Raw genomic sequence first — 20,869 nt, 5'->3', positions numbered from 1 at the left:
GATTCTATACCCATTTTACAGATGAGAAACAGAGACTCAAGATGACCCAGACAGCAAGGGAAGGAGTCATGTCTCAAACTCGGGTTGTCCTGGCTCCAAGGTCAGAACTCTTCCATGCTTCCGACACTGTGTCCCACATCAGGAGTCCAGGAGCAGGGTAGACAGCGCAGTAGCTGTGGTCTGATGTCCTACCCCATGGCTGACTACCTCTCCAACACATCACTATGTTTCCTTGCAGCTCTGGATGGCCCATCTAGCTTGGTAACAGCCAACATCACTGACTCAGAAGCCTTGGCCATGTGGCAGCCAGCCATCGCCCCTGTGGATAATTATGTCATCTCCTACACAGGGGAGAAAGGTAAGGTCATGTCCAAGACCCTCCCCTCTCTGAGGAATGTCTGTCCAGCTCTAAACTTCCTGTTCTTCTTTCTTTGTGCCACTTTTGGTTGTTTTTGTTGTTTAGTCACTAAGTCATGTCCAACTCTGTGTAACCCCATGGACTGCACACACCAGGCTTCCCTGGCCTTCACCATCTCCTGGAGCTTGCTCAAACTCATGTCCATTGAGTCGGTGATGCCGTCTAACCATCTCATCCTCTGTCATCCCCTTCTCCTGCCTTCAATCTTTCCCAGCATCAGGGTCTTTTCCAGGGAGTCATCTCTTCGCATCAGGTGGCCAAAGTACGGGAGCTTCAGCTTCAGCATCAGTTCTTTCAGTGAATATTCAGTGTTGATTTCCTTTAGGATTGATGTACAAAGATGCATGGGTAGGTTGGTGAGTCCAGCAATGTCCTTATGGTTCTCAGTTGCCACCTGAGAACAGACTCGTGGGCTGGGACAGGCGCTGGTGAATGGATGGGTGTGAAGGGGGCTGTGCAAGTGGTGGGGAGAGCGGCCCAACCTGCATCTTCCTGCTGTGGTCAAACGAAAGAGCATCAACACCACGACTATATCAAGGAGGCCAACAGGCCATTTAAAGAAAAGCAGAGGGTGCATCTCCAGCCTGTTGCTCCTCTCCTGCTGATATCTGCCGTCACAGTGAGCCACCCTCTACAGGCACAGCTCTCATCTCTTTCCTACAAAGGAGTCCACAATCTAAAATCTGAAATAGACTACTTCAGGCAGCTTCGGGGAGACTGCATTTCCTGGATGCCACAGACGGGCCAGTTAGTGCTGATCTGATTAAGAAATCAGAAATGATCTCTCCTTGTCTTTGCAACCATCTGTGCCCATTTATTCAGCTGGCAGATTCAATATTGATAACTTGTTTGGGGCACCAGTGAATTACGGCCACTTGAACGTAAAATTAAATACAAATAAGAGAGAAAAAAAGAGAGATTCCTTTTCAAAGAACAAATCCCTATTTTTCATGAACTAGATTAGGAAAAAATATGTTATTTTTATCTCACAGTATATGTGAGTTTCATATCTGATGGTTCAGTATTGCTTTACTTTCAGTAACAACGTGAGCGCACACCATGAGCTGCGCGGGGATCTCTGAAAGTCTTAACTCAGCCCTGGCAGCCTCTTATGAGAGAGAGTTCCTTGTGAGGATGGAGGAAAGCTGCGGTGGGGCTAGAAGAATTCTCGGGTTTATTTTTTTATACTTTTCTATTTTTAAATATTCCCTGTGAGCAAACTCTTGCAAGTCAGGGAAGATGATGTTGTCTCACCTAAAATAAACCAGAGTATAGTTCATGGGAATCATGGAAACTGTGGATGCAGGCATAGACATGTCTTCATCCAGAAGAGTGTGTGTGTGTGTGTGTGTGTGTGTGTGTGTGTGTGTGGAGGGGGATCATGGATGACAAGGAGGGTGAACATCTCATCCCAGTTTCCCCCGAACTTCCCCAGTTTTAGCCTTTTGAATCCCATACCCTGGGAAACCTCTTAGTCCTTGGCCAGCCAGGCCAGCTGGTTACCTGTGATGAGGAAGGTGACCCCTGGACACCATGGCTTGGGGTCCACCCTTGGTCCTGATCCAATGGGATTGAGAGCCAGTAATCAGGTTTTGGTCTGTCTATGCCACCTGATTTTTCTGGTTCCCTAGCCTAAAGATATGACATTTGGCAAGTTATAAAATGATGTGAGAATAAGTGGGAAAAAATGGGAGAGCAAGCAATGGGACAAATTAAATCTGGGTAACCTGAGGCATGGGGATGTTACCTGCAACTCTCCTCTAGCTGGATCCTGTGCAACACTGTCCCAAGGGTACCATGTGCAAAGTCTTCTGATCCCTAGTTCCTCTTCCTTCTGATTTGGTGCCTGGAAAAATCCAGTCACCATAGGATAAATCCTTTGTATACGAAGTGAGTGCTCAAGAGAGAGAAAGGAGTGTGAGTCATCTCAGAAATCAAACCTGCTTTTCTGTAGGACTGCTGAAAGTGTCTGTGTTACGAGGTGTGTGCACTGTTGGCCAAGCCCACTGATGGCCCAGACAGGGAGAGGTAACTGCTATGGTGTGTATATTTCCTGTATAGTGCCAGAAATTACCCGCACGGTGTCCGGGAACACGGTGGAGTATGCACTGACCAATCTCGAGCCTGCCACGGAATACACACTGAGGATCTTTGCAGAGAAAGGGCCCCAGAAGAGCTCAACCATCACTACCAAGTTCACCACAGGTACTGAGAGCTGGAAAAAGCCTACCCACTGCCTCTATCTTTAACAGTATCCCTCTCCATCTCTTATTTCTCAAGTCAGCTCCCTGAAATGTGATGACATCAGCAGCAGCTCAATCCACCAGTGCCTCCTTAATCAAGACCTTAAGAAACACACCATTTCCTTTTGAACTGAAATGACCTTGCTCTCCCCACAGACTAGGAAATGATTTTAAGAGGAGGGCTTTTTAAGTGGAAAACCAGTCCCCACTGGCCCTAAACCCAGTAGTTAATGATCCATGTTCTAGGCAGGGAAATATTTTTAAGAGAAAGATTTTAAAGGCAAATTTTCCTAGATATCCGCTGAGTTTCTATATACACTGAGATCTTTTTTTTAGACTGCAACAGGCCAAGGAATGGAAGGAGTGTCCACTGAGTAGGGGTGAGAGCCAATACCAGCATTCATCTGTTCTCTTTAGAAACAAACAAGAAGCATTCTAATTATGTTCATGGCTGTGTCTTTCTCCCCCGATTCAACTAAAGCCAGTTGCAATCCTATTGGGCTCAGGAAAACATGGCCTGATGAGCTGAAACACAGAGAACGTATGTCTTTAGAGGTCATGTGGCTCAACCTCTTCATTTACAGATGGGGAAGGCTGCACGCGAAGTAACATAGGTCAGTGCTAGGGAAAGGACTTGAACTCAGGCCTCCTGATACCCAGCCAGGGACTTTATCCTACACCTGATGACCTGTGCTGTGTTATGTGCTCAGCCGTGTCCAACTCTTTGTGACCCCACGGACTATAGCCCGCCAGGCTCCTCTGTCCATGGAATTCTCCAGGCAAGAATACTGCAATGGGTTGCCATGCCCTCCTCCAGGGGATCTTCCCAACCCAGGGATCAAACCCAGGTCTCCCACATTGCAGGGGGATTCTTTACTGTCTGAGCTACTAGGGAAGCCCACACCTGCTGACTTATTTGATATTAAATGTCTTCTCTTCTCCAGACCTCGATTCTCCAAGAGACTTCACTGCTACGGAGGTTCAGTCGGAAACTGCCCTCCTCACCTGGAGACCTCCCCGGGCATCTGTCACTGGTTACCTATTGGTGTATGAATCTGTGGATGGTACAGTCAAGGTATCTTGATGTATATAAACAAATCCCCACGGCTGAATGAAACAGTTAGATGAGTCTCAAAGTCAGGAAGAATTATCTGAAGTCTGTTTCTCCTACTCTAGTGTGACTGGGGAGCTGGAAAGAAATTAGTAGGAATGGGACACCATGCCAGACTTTCTGAATCACAAGTTGTAGCCTCCCAGTCTCATTTTAACCAGACTTCAGTTTTGATAGCCAGCCAAGGTTGGGACATTTTAGGAACTGGACTCTTTGTCCCTTAGTGTTTTATTGAGCAAAGGCCAAAAGCTTCTTCTGCATCTTTGCCATATATCTCACAGATGCCATCATTGCATTCCATAATGATATACATATCACCATGTGCTTATGACATCAACTGTTTACAGCAGTTTTTATTTATATTCTCTACCCATGGATTTTTTTCCTTCTACTTTTTAACTTGAAATAACTTTTGAAAGTGAAAGAAGTTTTCTAACCTTTACCTTCTAAACGTGTTATTGATGTCTTCATGTTGGTCACCATCCTTTACATTTCCAAGATCTTTTCCTTGTTTTCTGCACGTTGACCTTTTTCTAGCATATTGTTTCTATATCCTGTATCTTCTTCTCTTTAACTCTAAGAATATATGTTCTTGGTATTTTCTTCCTCTGCCTGCAGTGCGTTTCCTTCAAGGTCTCTTTTCTGGTTTGCTGCTGTTTGGTTTGACTTGGGTCACCATTTTTCATGTTGGAGACTTGCCCCTAATGTCAGTTGACCTTTTTGTACTGGAGCCAAGAATGAAATAGCTGATTGGGAGGTCTAAGTGCACAGAAAGGGCTTGTCAACTTTGGCGCTCACTATAGAGTGATTGGGTACAGTCAGTTCAGTTCAGTCACTCAGTAATGTCTGACTCTTTGAGACCCCATGGACTGCAGCACACCAGGCCTTCCCTGTCCATCACCAACTGCTGGAGCCTACTCAAACTCATGTCCATTGCATTGGTGATGCCATCCAACTATCTCATCCTCTGTCGTCCCCTTCTCCTCCCGCCTTCAATCTTTCCCAGCATCAGGGTCTTTTCCAATGAGTCGGTTCTTCACATCAAATGGCCAAAGTATTGGAGTTTCAACTTCAGCATCAGTCCTTCCAATGAATATTCAGGACTGATTTCCTTTAGGATGGACTGGTTGGATCTCCTTGCAGTCCAAGGGACTCTCAAGAGTCTTCAACACCACAGGTCAAAAGCATCATTTCTTCGGCACATACCCAGCAATTTTCTTGGGAGGATTCCCAAGCATCAGGACTGTAAGCCCTTTTTCTTAAGCTCATCACTCTCCTTGGAGGATCCTCCACAAAACTCCTTCAAACCAGGATGCCAGAAGCCTCGCTGGAGAAGAGGCCTGAGCTCCCACTGTGTATACACCTTCAGTTCTCCTCTAGCCAGTGCAGCACCTGAGGCTCCCCTGCAGCTGGGCATGATAGATTTGAATCCAGAGTCTCCTCTCTACCTCAGCCTCTCCAGAGAGAAAACCTCAGCCTTTCACCTGTGCTAGGAAGGCTTTCAGACTGCTGGGGGATGGAGAGAACTGGGAATCTGTTTATTGTACAAAGTTTTAAACAAACCTTCATTCAACCACACCCCACACTGGCCTTCAAAGGCATCTTTGCTTTTGCATGCATTCCATTCCTGAGCTTGCTGGGCTCTGCAGCATTCATCAGCCAGCCTCTGAGCGACTCCATCCACTGAAGCTTTCTCTGTTCTGTTGCCTCAGCGGTCACTCCACCATCCCACACTTCTCACCGATTAAGATTCTAGAGACATCACATGCCTGTTGCTGTCTCCTCTGCCACCTCCTTCATCCTGTGGGTTTATACTTTACATCTCTTCCTCTCATTTCAACGGCTATCAGAAGCAGGTAGAAATAAACTGGCGTGTTCAATATGCTATGGTTAACCAGAAGTGGACACACATCTCTAGTTTTCGTCATGGCCCTTCTTGGAGTTGGTATAACAGCGAACTAGTTCACTGTGTGAACAGAGACAAGTCCCTCGCCTTCTCTGGGTGTCAGTGTTCACATCTGTAAAATGAGTGCATTGGACTCCCCAGCCTGTGAGGGCCTTCCTGGTCAGGCATCCTGTTTGCCTGAAGTCATGAGTCTCATTTTGATCTACCTTAATTGCTTAGAAACAAACGGTGCAGCAGCTTAGAAAGCTGATAGGTAATTGTATCCCCAGGTAATTTAAGGAAGCCAGCTTTATACCTTATCCTTCCACAGGGATCAGACCTGGAAGCTACACAAAAGTCACCAGGTCACTGGCATCAAATGGGCTCTCACCTGGGTCTATTTCCCTGCATGTCCAATCCCCAGCTTTATCTGTTTCACTCAAGAAAATCAACCTGGTAGAGGAAGAAAGAGTCCTGGATGGGGAGTTAGGAGACAGATGCAAGACCACCCTGTCACTGACAAATCATGGAGTGAGTCCAGGTCTCTTAGCCTCTCTGAAGCTACTCACCCCTCCACACCCACCCACCCACTCCCACTTTGGAAAAAATCAGAATGTCACATTACTGGGGTTGAGGATGCCAATGAAGCTTCCAGGGGCCTCCACACTGACTCATTACTGCCTAAATCCGAGTGGCTGTTTGCAGGCTGTAGAGAGCATTGTTGTCTTTGGTTTGCTAGGAATGTAGGTTGAACTCCAGTCCCTGACAGCAGGGTCGTCTCCTAAAAGGTGATTTCACAGGCACTAGACGTTTTGAAAAAGAGGATCTGAAAAGAACGAGGATCTCCTGCAAAACGGAAACCGATCCCCTCCTCTGGACAGCAGCACAGTGACAAGTCACAGCCTGCAAGTGTAGTTAGGATGGGTCTGCAGTGGCCGTGCGCCTTGGCCTCTCCTGGACACGTCCGTTCCAGACAAGAGACCTGCTGGGTCAGCTCACACCATCATCACGCCCCTGATCAGGCTCTTACGATTCAGTCATTCTAGAATGGAGCCCAGGCACTGTTTTATTTTATTTATTTATTTTTTATTTATCTATTTTTTTACTTTACAATATTGTATTGGTTTTGCCATACATTGACATGAATCCGCCACGGGTGTACATGTTTCCCCTTCCAGAACCCCTGTCCCATCTCCCTCCCCATCCCATCCCTCCGGGTCATCCTGGTGCACCAGCCCCAAGCACCCTGTATCATGCATCCAACCTGGACTGGTGATTCATTTCACATATGATAATTTACATGCTTCAATGCCATTCTCCCATATCACCCTGCCGTTGCCCTCTCCCATAGAGTCCAAAATACAGTCCTATACATCTGTGTCTCTTTTGCTGTCTCGCATACAGGGTTATCTTTACTGATTTACTAAATTCCATATATATGCGTTAGTATACTGTATTGGTGTTTTTCTTTCTGGCTTACTTCACTCTGTATAATAGGCTCCAGTTTCATCCACCTCATTAGAACTGATTCGAATGTATTCTTTTTAATGGCTGAGTAATATTCCATTGTGTATATGTACCACAGCTTCCTTATCCATTCGTCTGCTGATGGACGTCTAGGTTGCTTCCACGTCCTGGCTATTGTAAACAGTGCTGCGATGAACACTGGGGTACACGTGTCTCTTTCAATTCTGGTTTCCTCGGTGTGTATGCCCAGCAGTGGGATTGCTGGGTCATATGGCAGTTCTATTTCCAGTTTTTTGAGGAATCTCCACACTGTTCTCCATAGTGGCTGTATTAGTTATTTTAAAGCTTCCCAGAGGGCTGTGAAAAAGAGCCATGTTAGAGACGACTGACTTAGCTGGTCTCAAAGTCTAAACCTTTGCCTTTTGTGTGATTCATCTTCCTACCAGATTAAGCTGAGATCATGGTATTCACCTTTTCAAAGAACTTTCCAGGAACCTCCATTCCTTATCATGATAAACTTCAAAGTCCGTAGGTTGGCATTGAAGGTCTTTCATAATCTGGTGTCTGCCCACCCCTTCTGCTGCTCCCCTCAGTGAAGTATGGTTGAGGCAGCTCGTTGCCTCCTCCTATGACCTGAATCTGCTCTGCCCCTTCCGGCCCCAGGAGCTTTGCTCACAGTGCACCCTAAGTCCCTGACATGACCGTGGAGCCTGGCAGAGTGGGGCTCAGTGGATTCTTGCTGAACAAAGAAATGAATGGATGGGTGAATAAAGGAATACATTGTCTATACCCTGCGGATTTATGTGGCCAAAGGCTATTGCATCTTTCTTCTGCCCTTAGGAAGTTGTTGTGGATCCAGCCACCACCTCTTACAGCCTGACGGATCTGAGCCCATCCACCTACTACACCGCCAGGATTCAGGCACTGAACGGGACCTTGAGGAGCAAGACCGTCAAGACCACCTTCACCACGAGTAAGGGGCTCCGGGGTGGGGAGTGGGGGGCAGGGGGACGGGTGGCCGGGCCCTGAGATCACACTCTGTGAGCCTGAACCAACCCTCTGCTTCTCCTCTGACTGCTACTTTAAATGCTTCTATCACATTTTGATAGACATCAATTACCTGCAATTACCTGAAAAGCCAGAGGAATGTGGATGTAGCAGGTTACAGGCCTCGTGGTGGGTGGGAAGGAGGGCCAGCAGTGGGAACAGCTGGAGCCACTCCCCATCTCCCCCTGCTCTGTGTGATGGAGGAAACTTACTGCCATTCTGCAAGTGTCAGTCTCTTTATCCACATAACGGGATTAATCGTGATCCCTTCTTCACAAGGACCTGTGAGAATCTCTGTATTGGACCCCTAGCCCGGTGGGTAGCCACTGTTGGGGCTCCCTATAAGCTCAGAGTTCTCCTTCAGCATGTGGGCATTTATAAAGCCTGCTCATCCTCTAACATCACAAACAGGTCTCCCACATAGGCCAGGATTATCATGCCCAGTTTTCTGGTGGGGAACAGAGGCCCCCAGAGACTAAATGACCTGCTCAGGGTTATACTATGAGTCAGAGTCTGGCCTGGGCTCAGGTGTTCCAGGAGCAGGGAACCACACCCAAAGCCAGCCACTGGATGTTCTCTGCAGATGGCAAATGTGCAAGAGGTTCTATTAATGGAGAGGAGGAAGGGAGCAGGGGGCCTTTGGAGAGCCTTGAACTGGGTGTACGGACTGTTTCCCAGTGCTGCCTCCTGCCCGCCACCCTTCACTCTGGTCATTGCTGAAGGCGGGGCAGATGCTAAAGCACCTCTCTTCCAGATCTCATGCCAGGTGCTAAGAGCACCAAAAATCTGAATGTGCCCTAAGATGCTCTCAGACCAGGTTGTGAAACAGACAAGAAAATACCTAATGGGACAACCTCAGGGGAAGGTACCATACATTGAAAAGGTCAGAACAACAACAAAAAAGAGCTGCTATAACCATCATTTCTCAATAGGCCCCAAGATCGTCCATTTCTATTAAGTGTTTAATTTTTTGCACCACGTTACCACAAATAGAAATTCCCCAGACATTCCTATGTTAGCCTTCTAAGATTCCCAGGCTCAGAGCAGTTATATGATGTCTCCAGCGTCTGAAAGCAAGGAAGCAGCAAGTTCAGAACTAGAACCCTTCCTTGTCTTTGGCTTCAGAATCCTCTGAAGAGTCTGAGATGCATGCAGCCTGCCAGAGTGTCCTGACCCACAGTGAGCCGCCCCCTGGGTGCTAGAGACCCAGTCATCCTGGCCAACACCTGGGTGTCCATCAGTGTTCATCAGGTGCTACCTGGATGCTCCTGATTGATCACAGTCAATCTGACACACAGCCCTCAAGCAGATCAGCCCTCCTCCCACTGATATCATGGTGGCTTCCATTGGTATAAAAGGCTGAAAGGGGTCCCTTTTATCCATAACCTCTGCACCTCACTGCACTCCCACAAAATAGCTTTAACCCTCCTCCTTCCACAACAGAGAACAGAGTCTCAGAAAGGTGGAGGTGCTTGTCCTTAGGCGTCTAGCCAATAAGCACTTGACCTGTGACTTGAAAGCTCCTGCTCCGAGAATCACTCCTCCTTCTCATCCTGCAGTTGGAGTCCTGTACCGATTCCCCAGGGACTGCTCCCAGGCAATGCTGAATGGAGACACGACCTCTGGCGTCTACACCATTTATCTGAACAACAACAAGACCCAGAAGCAGGAAGTCTTCTGTGACATGACCTCTGACGGGGGTGGATGGATCGTAAGTATCATGGAGACAGGCTCCAGGCCTCTCAGACAGGAGGGGTCAGGGCAGAGGAGAGGCGGAGGTCCCCTCCGTGCCCTCTGACCCTAATGTGCCTGAGGGTTTGCAAGACCGTGCCTGTCACACGGAAACACTCAGGAATTCTCTCTTAAAGTAATGAGAAAGAAGCTGAGGATAAAAAGCAGTTCCCCATTTTCTCATAATTTATCTCATTTGATCCTCAGACTGCTCTGTGATGTATAAATGGCAGTGGTCCTCGAGCCCATTAAGTTTACTGATTAACACTGGCCATCTACCAGGCACTGCCATGCTAAGAGTTTCCCATGAATGATTTCAGTCCCATTACCATATGAGCTAAGTAGTACTTTTTAAAATTATCGCTGTTATTCAGTCACTCAGTCGTGTCCGACTCTTTGAGACCCCATGGACTGCAGCACGCCAGGCTTCCCTGTCCTTCACTATCTCCTGGAGCTTGTTCAAACTCGTGTCCGTTGAGTCAGTGATGCCATCCAACCATTTCATCCTCTGTCGCCCCCTCCTCCTCCTGCCTTCAGTCTTCCCCAGCAGCAGGGTCTTTTCCAGTGAGTCAGCTCTTCACATCATATGCCCAAAGTACTGGAGCTTCAGCTCCAGCATCAGTCCTTCCAACGAATATTTTAATTACTAAATTTTATTCTTTAGAGCAGTTTTAGATTGGCAGCAGAATTGAGCAGGAGGGTCACTGAGTTCCCGTACCCACCCTGTCCCCACATGTACGGCCTACACGGACACATCACAATCACCCCAAGCTGGCTGGTGGTCTTCTTCATCTGTTTCTCGGGGGAGAACACAGACCCGAGAGGGGGGGTGACGTGCGTGCGCTGAGTTGCACGGCAGATTAGTGAGGACAGAGGTGGGGGCAGGTGCCGGTCCCACAGTGAGTATTTCCTCCTCTCAGAAAGATGTCTTCTTGTTCCTTCAATGGCTTAAGCTCACCCGGATTCACTGGTTGTGTTTATAGGTGTTCCTGAGACGCAAAAATGGACGTGAGGACTTCTATCGAAACTGGAAGGCCTACACTGCTGGATTTGGGGATCTAAAAGAAGAGTTCTGGCTTGGTAATACAGCCTGTGTGTTCGTGCCCCAGACGCCCATTCCTGCCCTCCCTGTCATCTGTCCTAACCCACGGCGAAACGTGGGAGGGAGACGGATTAGGAGGAAATGATAGCTCTAGTGGTCGACACAGAATTTCAGATTCTCAATGGAAAAGACTTGACATTCTCTGGGTCATTAAAAATAAAAATCTGATCGAAGGAGAGCCAACAGCCCGACCCTAAGAATAAGCCTAGCTTTAAGTCAACCCCTGGGCCACTTAGAGCATTATCCTCACTGATGTCCTTCACCTGTGCTGACTGGGTCCCTCATAGCCACAGCCTCCAAGCCTCACAGCAGCCCCACAGTATACAAAGTTCCCATCTTGCACCTGGGAAAACAGCCCCAAAGAAGTTAAGCTGCTGACCGTAGGGATCTGGCCAATCAAGATTTGAGTGGCACTCGAATTCTCTCAGCCAGCACTACAAGTGCTGGGCATCACCCATCCCCCCACTGTGACTCACACTTTGCAACAACCTGCCCCTGGCATAGGGCACGTCCTACATTCCAGCATCTGAGCCTGGGACTATCTGCCCCATTGCCTTTCACGGTAACGAGCCTTACAGTGGAAAAGGTACGCTCTCCACCTTACTTCCTTTGATCTTCACAATTCACTAGGAGATTGGCAGGGCAAAGAGGTCAACTCAGTTTTAACTGAGGCTCAGACACTGCACATGTGTCACCTGGTGTTGCAACAGCGAAGAGCCGACCAGGCTGTTTCACGCAAAGCTCTTTCGTACACGCGGAGCCGCTGCTCTCACGCAGTGCGGAGGAATGAGCGCCTCGGCCACTGTGCTTCTTCGGTAACCCTCGCCTGTCGTCCACAGGGCTGGACACTTTGAGCAAAATCACAGCCCAGGGGCAGTACGAGCTCCGGGTGGACCTGCGGGACCACGGGCAGTCGGCCTACGCCGTCTACGACAAGTTCAGCGTGGGCGATGCCCGGACACGCTACCGGCTGAAGGTGGAGGGGTACAGCGGCACGGCAGGTACGCACAGCCTCTCGCGGGGCCCGCGGGACCTCGAACACGTCTCGGGGTGTCAGCTAGTTCCCCCGCTCAGCAGTCCTTCCTTCATCAGCCCATCCACTTATCCACAGACATTTGATAGGTACTAACCTGGCAGAACTACAATTTAACAAGGCTAGGCAGAGACTTGGTGGCCAAAACCTAGGGTAGGTTGGGAAACGACATTTCAGACGTATTTGTAGCTACCTACTGTCACTCAAAAAATGTATCTTTTTCTAATCCGTGTTTAGATACTAGTTTTAGACGGAGAGGCAAGCAGCGTCTTGGGAGCCTTAATACTCATGCACTCCCGTGCCTCTCTGTTTATTACACGCATATGACCCCTGGGGGAGAGCTGTCCCAGTGTGTCTGGGGTTAAACAGAGATGCCTCATTTCTGATAAAGGCCCTCATGATACCACTGTTGGTGGCACTGCTGGTCCGTGGCCTGTGCTTTGAGTAGCAGACAGTCCACTCCATTACCCACCTGGGTGAATCTTTTCTAAGACCTTCCTGCCACATGGCCCTCCAGCCTCAGCTGGCACATCCCCATGATCAGAGAAGCTCCCTACCTGTCTGGCAGTCCTTCACTCTTTGACCAGTAAAGAACCTAGCTTAGGTTTTGAAGATGTCTTTGACTTGAAATTTCCTTTGTGTGGTTCTCTGGCACCACGTTACAAGAGAAACAAATAAGGAAACCATATGCATTCAGGCAAATGAGGTGGCAGCCTCTTTTTGCTGCTATTTCATATGCATTGTGAAAGTGAAAGTGTTCGTCACTCAGTCCATTGGACTGTAGCCCACCAGGCTCCTCTGTCCATGGAATTCTCCAGGCAAGAACACTGGAGTAGGGTGCCATTTCCTTCTCCAGGAGATCTTCCCAACCCAGGGATCAAACCTGGGTGTCCTGCATTGCAGGCAGACTCTTTACCATTTGAGCCACCAGGAAAACCTCATTTCATTTGCAATATATATTATATAATATAGGATACATATACAGATCATATATGTATGGTAGATATATATATATATTTATCTCCAGGGAGATATTGCTCTTATACAGATCAGGAAACTGAGGCTCAGAGAAGTTTGGCGATTTGCCCAAGATGTAACAGCTTGAGGAAGGTGGGCCCAGGGGACAAGCCTAGCTGCTGACAGGTGGTTTTGGTAACAAGGGAGATCAAGTGTAAGAGCGTGACCACCCCATGCCAACCTCCTGCCTGCTTTGGGGTGGCTCCCCATTACATTTATGAGAACAGAGGAGACAGATGCTATAGCACATTCCCAACCTCTGGGCCCTGAAAGAACACACCCATAATGGGAAAAGTCTCCAGGTATGGTTTGCCAGAAGCAGGTCTCAACCTAAGGAGAGTCGGAGCTCTTTAGAGATCAGGCTGGTGGTGGTAATGAAGAGAGAGACCTGGAGCAAACATTGTTTTCATTCTTGCATCCATCAAGGAATTCTGACATTTTATTACCTAGCAACAAATACCTCTTTTGTTGAGATGGCTTCAGGCAAGGAAGATCTTGTTACAGGGCAAGCAAAGGCACCTCGGGCAAGCAGGCAGCAGGAATGTGGCCTCCACCCATCTCTCTCTGTATCTCTGGCAGAAAATGAGCCATAATCTGTCCCTTCGTTTCAGAAGCTCACCCTTGTAACCGCCTCCTCCTGTGTGCACTGAGGGCAGCCAGCACCTCCCCAGGAGAGCATTTTGTTTCATCATATCTAGCTTCCAGCCTCAGTAGCTTCATCAGTTAACAAGGCACTCAAGTCCCTGTGGATAAAGAATCTGCCTGCAATGCAGGAGACCCTGGTCCAATCCCCAGGTTGGGAAGATCCCTATCAAGTCCCTATGAAAACTTGCTCCAATAAATCAGGATAGAATGCCTCAATGTCTTGAAACTTTTCTGCCCAGCATTGGCTAGGGTTGGAAGCCAGAGAACACAGAAATGGTGCTTAAATACTCTTAAAATTCAATATGTTAAATTACAAGCTAGATTCCCATGTAGCACTACATGTAAACAGGCTTTTTGTCTAAGAATTAGGGGAAATTGGTCCCATCAACACTGTGGAAAATTAAATGTACAGTATACAAGCTATTTGGTGACATCTAAAACCTGAAAGGTTTGATTGTAAGTACGGCTCTGTAGGCTGAGACTTAAGGCAGACTGGCTCAGGATAGCTCTGGAAAAAGCAGCATGGCAGAGTGGAAAACTAAACTCATTAGGATTTGCTAAATATTAGATGTGTAAGTGAATGCACGAGTGAGTGTGAGTTAATGAATAAGTGCGTGTGTGCTAAGTCACTTCAATCATGTCTGACTGTAGCCCACCAGGCTCCTCTGTCCATGGGATTCTCCAGGCAAGAATACTGGAGTGGGTTGCCATTTCCTCCTTCAGTGGATCTTCCCAACCCAGGGATTGAACCTGTATCTCCGATGTCTCCTGCATTGGGAATCAAATCCTTTACCACTAGCGCTACCTAGGAATAAAGGGGTGATAAATAAACACATCCCTGGAGGAGGGCATGGCAACCCACTCCAGTATTCTTGCCTGGAGAATCTCATGGACAGAGGAGCCTGGTGGGCTGCAGTCCATGGGGTTGCAAACAGTCAGACACAACTGAGCGACTAAGTGTAAATAAATACATGAAAAAAAAATTGAAGTCTAAATACTTGCATTTGGGGGGAAAGCACATCATTATTAAATACAGATTTCCCACCTTACTTTCTGAGTTCCTTTACATCAAGTGTATGGAAAAAGTCATGAAAGTAACAACAATCATAGCTGTTTGCACACCATACCACCTGTTCAGCATACACCTTCATATCAGTTGTTCCAACAGCCCCCTGAGTTGAATCAAATCAATGTGCTATGCTAGTTCCATTCTACAGATGGGAAAACTGAGGTTCCACAAGTGGCTTGATTTGTGCAAGGACACAGCTAGGGTATGAAAAAGACGGGATTGGAACGAGACCCTCCAAACGTACCTGCAGCCCTCTTTCTACCATCTCGTGCTGCTTCTATCAGAAATGAGGCTCCAGGTGGCACTCATGTTCTATCCAGGCCTGTGCTGGATCCTAATTCTGGACCTACCGTTCGAGACTGGCCCATCCCAAGGCCCTTCGGTTGTCACCCTGGGGCTTCCACAGCCCACAAGGAGCTCCAGCTCTCAGTCTGTACGTTCTCTCTCGCAGGTGACTCCATGGCCTACCACAATGGCAGATCCTTCTCCACCTTTGACAAGGACACCGACTCGGCCATCACCAACTGTGCCCTGTCCTACAAGGGGGCTTTCTGGTACAAGAACTGCCACCGCGTCAACCTGATGGGGAGATACGGGGACAACAGCCACAGTCAGGTGAGCGCCTGCAAGGGCCCGGGCAGGGGAGGCAGGGACCTCAAGGGTAAGACCTCAGGTGTCTTCACATCAGGGAGAAGTCCATGGCACCACAGGCCAGGTAAAACCGTAGAGACAGTGTGTATTCACCCATGAAGATCCCGAGGAGAACCACTGGTTAAAGGGATGCCGAACACACAAAGCTTTCCTCGGATTACCTGTGTCTGAATCCCACAAGGAAACAAATGACAGTGCAGGCTGTTCGGGTAAAGCAGGGGCGATGCAGGCCCTGGCCCGGAGGCACCTCCAGAGCCCCAAGAACATCTCAGAATGAAGATCCCAGATTTTAAGTTCCTTCCTCTTATGAATCATAAGACCGAGGTCCATAAAAAGCTGACTTTCCTGAGGTCATGGACCAAAGCTGGGGACAGAGCCAAATTCTCCAGGCCACCACCCCCCACCCCTGAATTTCCCTGCACCATACAGGATGCTATGACACAATTTCTGCAACCATAGAAACGGACTTTTTTGCAGTTTCTGTGGAAACGGGTTAACAAAACCAAATTCAACCATTTTCTCACACTGAGCCCTGCCTACATGAGCAGGTGCTTGAAAAGTGGACTAAGGCAAGTGGGCCCAGCTACTTAACCACGATGGTCCCTTCTCACAGCCGCCTCTGCACCACACAGGAGAGAACGGTATTCGCACAGAGCCATCCAGACTGATCCCTGGGCTGGGTATAAGGAAGACTTACCCAGCCTGCAACCCGCGTGGTTGTTGCTGTTCAGTCACTAAGTCATGTCCGACTCTTTGTGACTCTCTGGACTGCAGCACGCCAGGGTCCTCTGTCCTCCACTCTCTCCTGGAGTTTGTTCAAGTTCATGTCCACCGAGCTGCTGATGCTAACCAACCATCTCATCCCCTGCTGTCCCCTTCTCCTTTCATCTTCAATCTTTCCCAGAATCAGAGTCTTTTCCAATGAGTCAGCTCTTTGCATCAGGTGGCCAAAGTATTGGAGTTTCAGCTTCAACATCAGTCCTTCCAATGTACACCCAGGACTGATCTCCTTTAGGATGGACTGGTTGGATCTCCTTGCAGTCCAAGGCACTCTCAAGAGTTTTCTCCAACACCACAGTTCAAAAACATCAATCTTCAGCACTCAGCCTTCTTAGGGGCCAACTCTCACATCCGTATCTGACTACTGAAAAAACCATAGCTTTGACCTTTGTCGGCAAAGTGATGTCTCTGCTTTTTAATCCACTGTCTAGATCTGTCATATCTTTCCTTCCAAGGAACAAGTGTCTTTTAATTTCATGGCTGCAGTCACTGTCCACAGTGATTTTAGAGACCCAAAAGATAAAATCTGTCATTGTTTCCACTACTCCCCTTTCTATTTGCCATGAAGTGATGGGACCTGATGCCATGATCTTAGCTTTTAATGTTGAGTTTTAAGCCAGCTTTTTCACTCTCCTCTTTCACTTTCATCAAGAGGCTCTTTAGTTCCTCTTCACTTTCTGCCATTAGAGTGGTATCATCTGCATATCTGAGGTTGCTGGTATTTCTCCCAGCAATCTGGGGTCCCTTTGTAAGAAGGCAAAGGTCCAAATCACACTAGATGGCCCCAGGGATTCTGATCGGGGGTTCTAGGTAGGATTCAGCATCTCATCATCTTGCTTAGTTATACTTTTGTTCTTGGGCTTTTTTTTGCAGCTGTTGGGTTGCTGGGTTTGGGGGTTTTTTTGTGCGTTGTTTTGTTTTGACCAGCTGCATGGACAAAGGAGCCCGGCGGGCTACAGTCCATGGGGTCGCAAAAGAGTCGGACAAGACTTAGTGACTAAACAAGAACAACAGCTCTGTTATTAATGATTTTGATACATGTGTTTATGTTGAGTTAACTACCTGCAAATGATTGTTGTGACCTTAAATGTACACCTTATCTTGACATAATTTCTGACACTTTTCAAAGCGTTATCGTCTTCTCTCTCCCGTGTACATCACTTTTGCTCTGTGAGGGGACCAGGACAAGGCTTTTCGTGTCTGTTTTATAGAGGAGGCAAGACTTGAAGGACACATCTGAACACCAGTCTTGTGTTTTCTCCGCCCTATATGTGGCCTCGATAATACATCCACTCTGAGAACTACTGCGCTCCTTTGTCTCCTGGTTCCCTAACATCAGTGTAACACAAAGTCCTCTGGGAGGGGAAAACAAAGCTACATGCCAGAAGGAAACTTCTTTTTCCATCCTTCCATCCAATTTTGGAAGAAGGGGCTGACATAAAAGGCCACAGAGCGGTCACGGGAGCTCAGTCCCAGCTCTGCCTCTGCTCTGGCTCTCGTGGGGCCTCTGTGAAGTCCCTTTCCCTCTCTGGCTTCAGTCTCCACCGTAGTACAAGGAGGACTCGCTTCCAGCTCTGAACCTCAATCGGAGGAGAGGCTGGGGGCAGAGAAAGGGAGCACAGGACCAAATTGAGTTAATTACAAACACATCCACCCCTAAATTGAGTCGGGTGTTCTCAGATCCCATCCCCCTGTCAGGTTCAGAGGCTGTCCAGTATCAATCAATGCCAAAAATTAGCATTAAACAAAGCATCTATATTTTCCCCCATTTCACCAGCCGCTATCTTCTCTGTGGACATGTTCCATCCCAGCCCTGCGAAACCTGAACAGAAGAAGGCTCAGTGCACGGATTGGGGTGGGAGGTAGGGGAGACCCCATAGGAGGACTCTCTGAAGCTGACCCCCACCCTAGGAGGACAAGGGATCTGTGGGACTCAACAGGCAGAGTCCCAGGAGGCTCTGAGACAAATAGTCTTTTCTTGAGGAAAATCTTTGGCCAGAGTGCTGAGGCTATGCCTCCATACTTGAAGTAGGGGAGTAATATTTACTGAGCACCCTGATGGGCCCAGCACTGTGGTAGCTCCTTTATAGACTCATTTAATCTTCACAGTATCCTTCCAAGGTTAGCACTATTAGCCCTAAAGAAGAAAAACAGTAAAACCGGGGCCCAGAGCCTTTTGATAACTTGTTCAAGACATTTATCTCTCAAGTAAGAACACAAAGATTCAACTTTATGTGTCAGGTTGCAAAACTTGTGGCCACCTATGTTCTTTGAACTGTACCATACCAACCCCTATTATTCATAAAACACGTCGTAGGAATCCTGTGAAGTATAGATGCCTACCCCCACTGCATATAGCTACTCAATCCCATAAGCTCTGATCATGACCCAAATTCCTGCAGCACGTAATCCTAATGATGGCCAGTTTCATCAGCCACCACTTTATCTCAAGATGGCAGATCAAAGTTCAATGCAAACTCAGGTGACTTCTGCCTAAAGTTAAAAAAAAAAAAAAAAAAAACTGATTCAGCCAGGTCTTTTGAAAGTTTTCATTATATAAATCAATAAACAGATCAGCAGGATACAGGCGTGAGCTTCCAAATGGTCAAGCCGAAACAGAGCTCTTCTTTTTCCTTTAAATTAATTTTTATTGGAGTATAGTTGTTTTAGAATGTTGTGTTAGTTTCTACTGTACAATAAAGTGAATCAGCTACATGTGCACGCACACACACACACATATATATACATATATATATGTATATATGTTGCTGTTGTTATTTAGTTGCTAAGTCATATCTGACTCTTTGCCACCCCACGGACTGTAGCCAGCCAGGCTCCTCTGTCCATGGGATTTCCCAGGCAAGAATTCTGGAGTGGGTTGCCATATCCTTCTCCAGGGGATCTTCCTGACCCAGGGATCAAACCCACATCTCCTGTATTGGCAGGTGGATTCTTTACTGTTGCGCCACCAGGGAAGCCCCACGTATATACATATTCATTCATTTTTGGATTTCCTTCCCATTCATATCATCACAGAGCACTGAGAAGAGTTCCCTGTGCTATACAGTAGGTTCTAGTTAATAGAACCTACTATTAACTAGATAAATAGTTACCTATTTTATACAAAGTTGTCAATAGTGTATATATGACAATCCCAGTCTCCCAACTCATCCTCCCCTTCCCCCTTGGTATCCATACGTTTGAATCAGGGCTCATTTTGTTTCCCTAACTAAATAGCAATGGTCAGTGAACACCTTGCCTGATGGGAACCAACCTGAAGGTCTTCTCTCCTTCACAGGGTGTTAACTGGTTCCACTGGAAGGGCCACGAGCATTCAATCCAGTTTGCTGAGATGAAGCTGAGACCCAGCAACTTCCGAAACCTCGAAGGCAGGCGCAAACGGGCATAAGTTTCCGGGGAGAACTGGGGGAGAGGAGCAGGGCCCAGAGATCGAAGAAAATTTTACCAAAGCGTCGGTGCGAGCAGTCCGACCATTAAGCCACTCCTGGGCGTCTGGCAGGAGCTAAAGTTGACCAGGGACCGTCGGGGCCTGCGGCGGCAGCGCTGGCCTCAGCCACTCCGCGATGACTTCCTTCACACCAAAGACCACAGTGTCCAGCAGGTTTCCATTCTGTTGTTTGATTCAGCAAATGTCTTCCAGCGACAGCATCACAATGATTTTCCTTCTCTTGGGTGGCTCTGGGGATGGGAGCGGGGTAGGCTGTACAGTGGGTAGTTTGTCTTAGAACCAGCTGTATTTTACACAAAGCTGTATAATTAATTATCATTATTTTTGTTAGCAGTGATTCAATGTGTGTCTTGAAGCCGTCCCTTTTTTTACGTTCAGAAAAGCAATGCAGTTTCAATTTTAAGGATACGATTAATATTATTAATATAATAATGATGATGATGTAAACTAAGGATTTTTAAAGAGATCTTCCTTTCCAAAACACATCTGGACAGTACCTGATTGTATTTTTTTTTTAATAAAAGCACAAGTACTTTTAAAATTTGACTGTTGGTTTTCCTCTCATTGATTGTCAAGCCTGAATTCCACCAAAGACAATGTATCTGAACAAAGTGGGAGAGGAGGGAAGGGTGAGGTAAGGAGGAGTGGTGGCCAAGAGGGAGAGGAGGAAGGAAAGGGAGACTGCAAGAGGAAAACATTTTTGAATTTGAACAAGTTCGGAAAATGCTTGTAACTTAAGATTCAGGGACTTCCCTGGTGGTCCAGTGGCTAAGACCGCACCCTTCCAGTGCAGGGAACCTGGGTTCAGTCCCTGCACAGGGAACCAGGACCCCCGCGCCTCAATTAAAGTTCCCGTGAGCTGCAACTAAGACCTGGAGCAGCCAAATAAATTAATAACTTAAAAAAAATGATTCAGCTTCCTGCTCAACACTTCCAAAATTAGCAGTTTATTACTTTAAAAGATAACTTTATACCCGTTTTCTAAAGTAATCTCCTAGATGCCACAGACGAGGTGACAACTGTGATCAAGCAAGGGTGAAAGTCCCCAGAGACTTAAGTTCAAACCTTGGCTCCACCATACCGTAGTTCCTTAACCTCTCCAGGCCTCAGTTTTCTCATCAGTAGAGTGGGGATACACGGACTTTTAATTTCATAGTATTTCTGTGGAAAATAAAAGATACCATCCCGTGAGGCCCTTTGC

General features: G+C 47.4%; 1 protein-coding gene across 23 annotated transcripts in view; it reads left to right on the top strand.

Annotated features, from left to right (window-relative positions):
* Nucleotides 1-20,214, top strand: part of TNC (tenascin C) — a 72,545-nt gene extending 52,331 nt beyond the window's left edge. For all 23 annotated transcript variants that reach the window (XM_081575183.1, XM_081575151.1, XM_081575162.1 and 20 more), the window contains 9 exons: nt 239-358; nt 2,480-2,623; nt 3,606-3,736; nt 7,965-8,097; nt 9,731-9,882; nt 10,886-10,982; nt 11,844-12,005; nt 15,220-15,383; nt 19,498-20,214. In XM_081575183.1, coding sequence (XP_081431309.1) covers nt 239-358; nt 2,480-2,623; nt 3,606-3,736; nt 7,965-8,097; nt 9,731-9,882; nt 10,886-10,982; nt 11,844-12,005; nt 15,220-15,383; nt 19,498-19,608 — 1,214 coding nt within the window. In that variant the 3' untranslated portion in view covers nt 19,609-20,214. The remainder of the gene's footprint in view (nt 1-238; nt 359-2,479; nt 2,624-3,605; nt 3,737-7,964; nt 8,098-9,730; nt 9,883-10,885; nt 10,983-11,843; nt 12,006-15,219; nt 15,384-19,497) is intronic.
* The last annotated feature ends 655 nt before the right edge of the window (nt 20,215-20,869 follow it).

The sequence above is a fragment of the Giraffa tippelskirchi genome, chromosome 1, assembly GCF_054371585.1.
Source record: "Giraffa tippelskirchi isolate mGirTip1 chromosome 1, T2T-mGirTip1v1.2.pri, whole genome shotgun sequence".
Taxonomy (NCBI): domain Eukaryota; kingdom Metazoa; phylum Chordata; class Mammalia; order Artiodactyla; family Giraffidae; genus Giraffa; species Giraffa tippelskirchi.
Note: the sequence above shows the minus strand (reverse complement) of the source record. Positions and strands in the feature narration are given on the sequence as shown.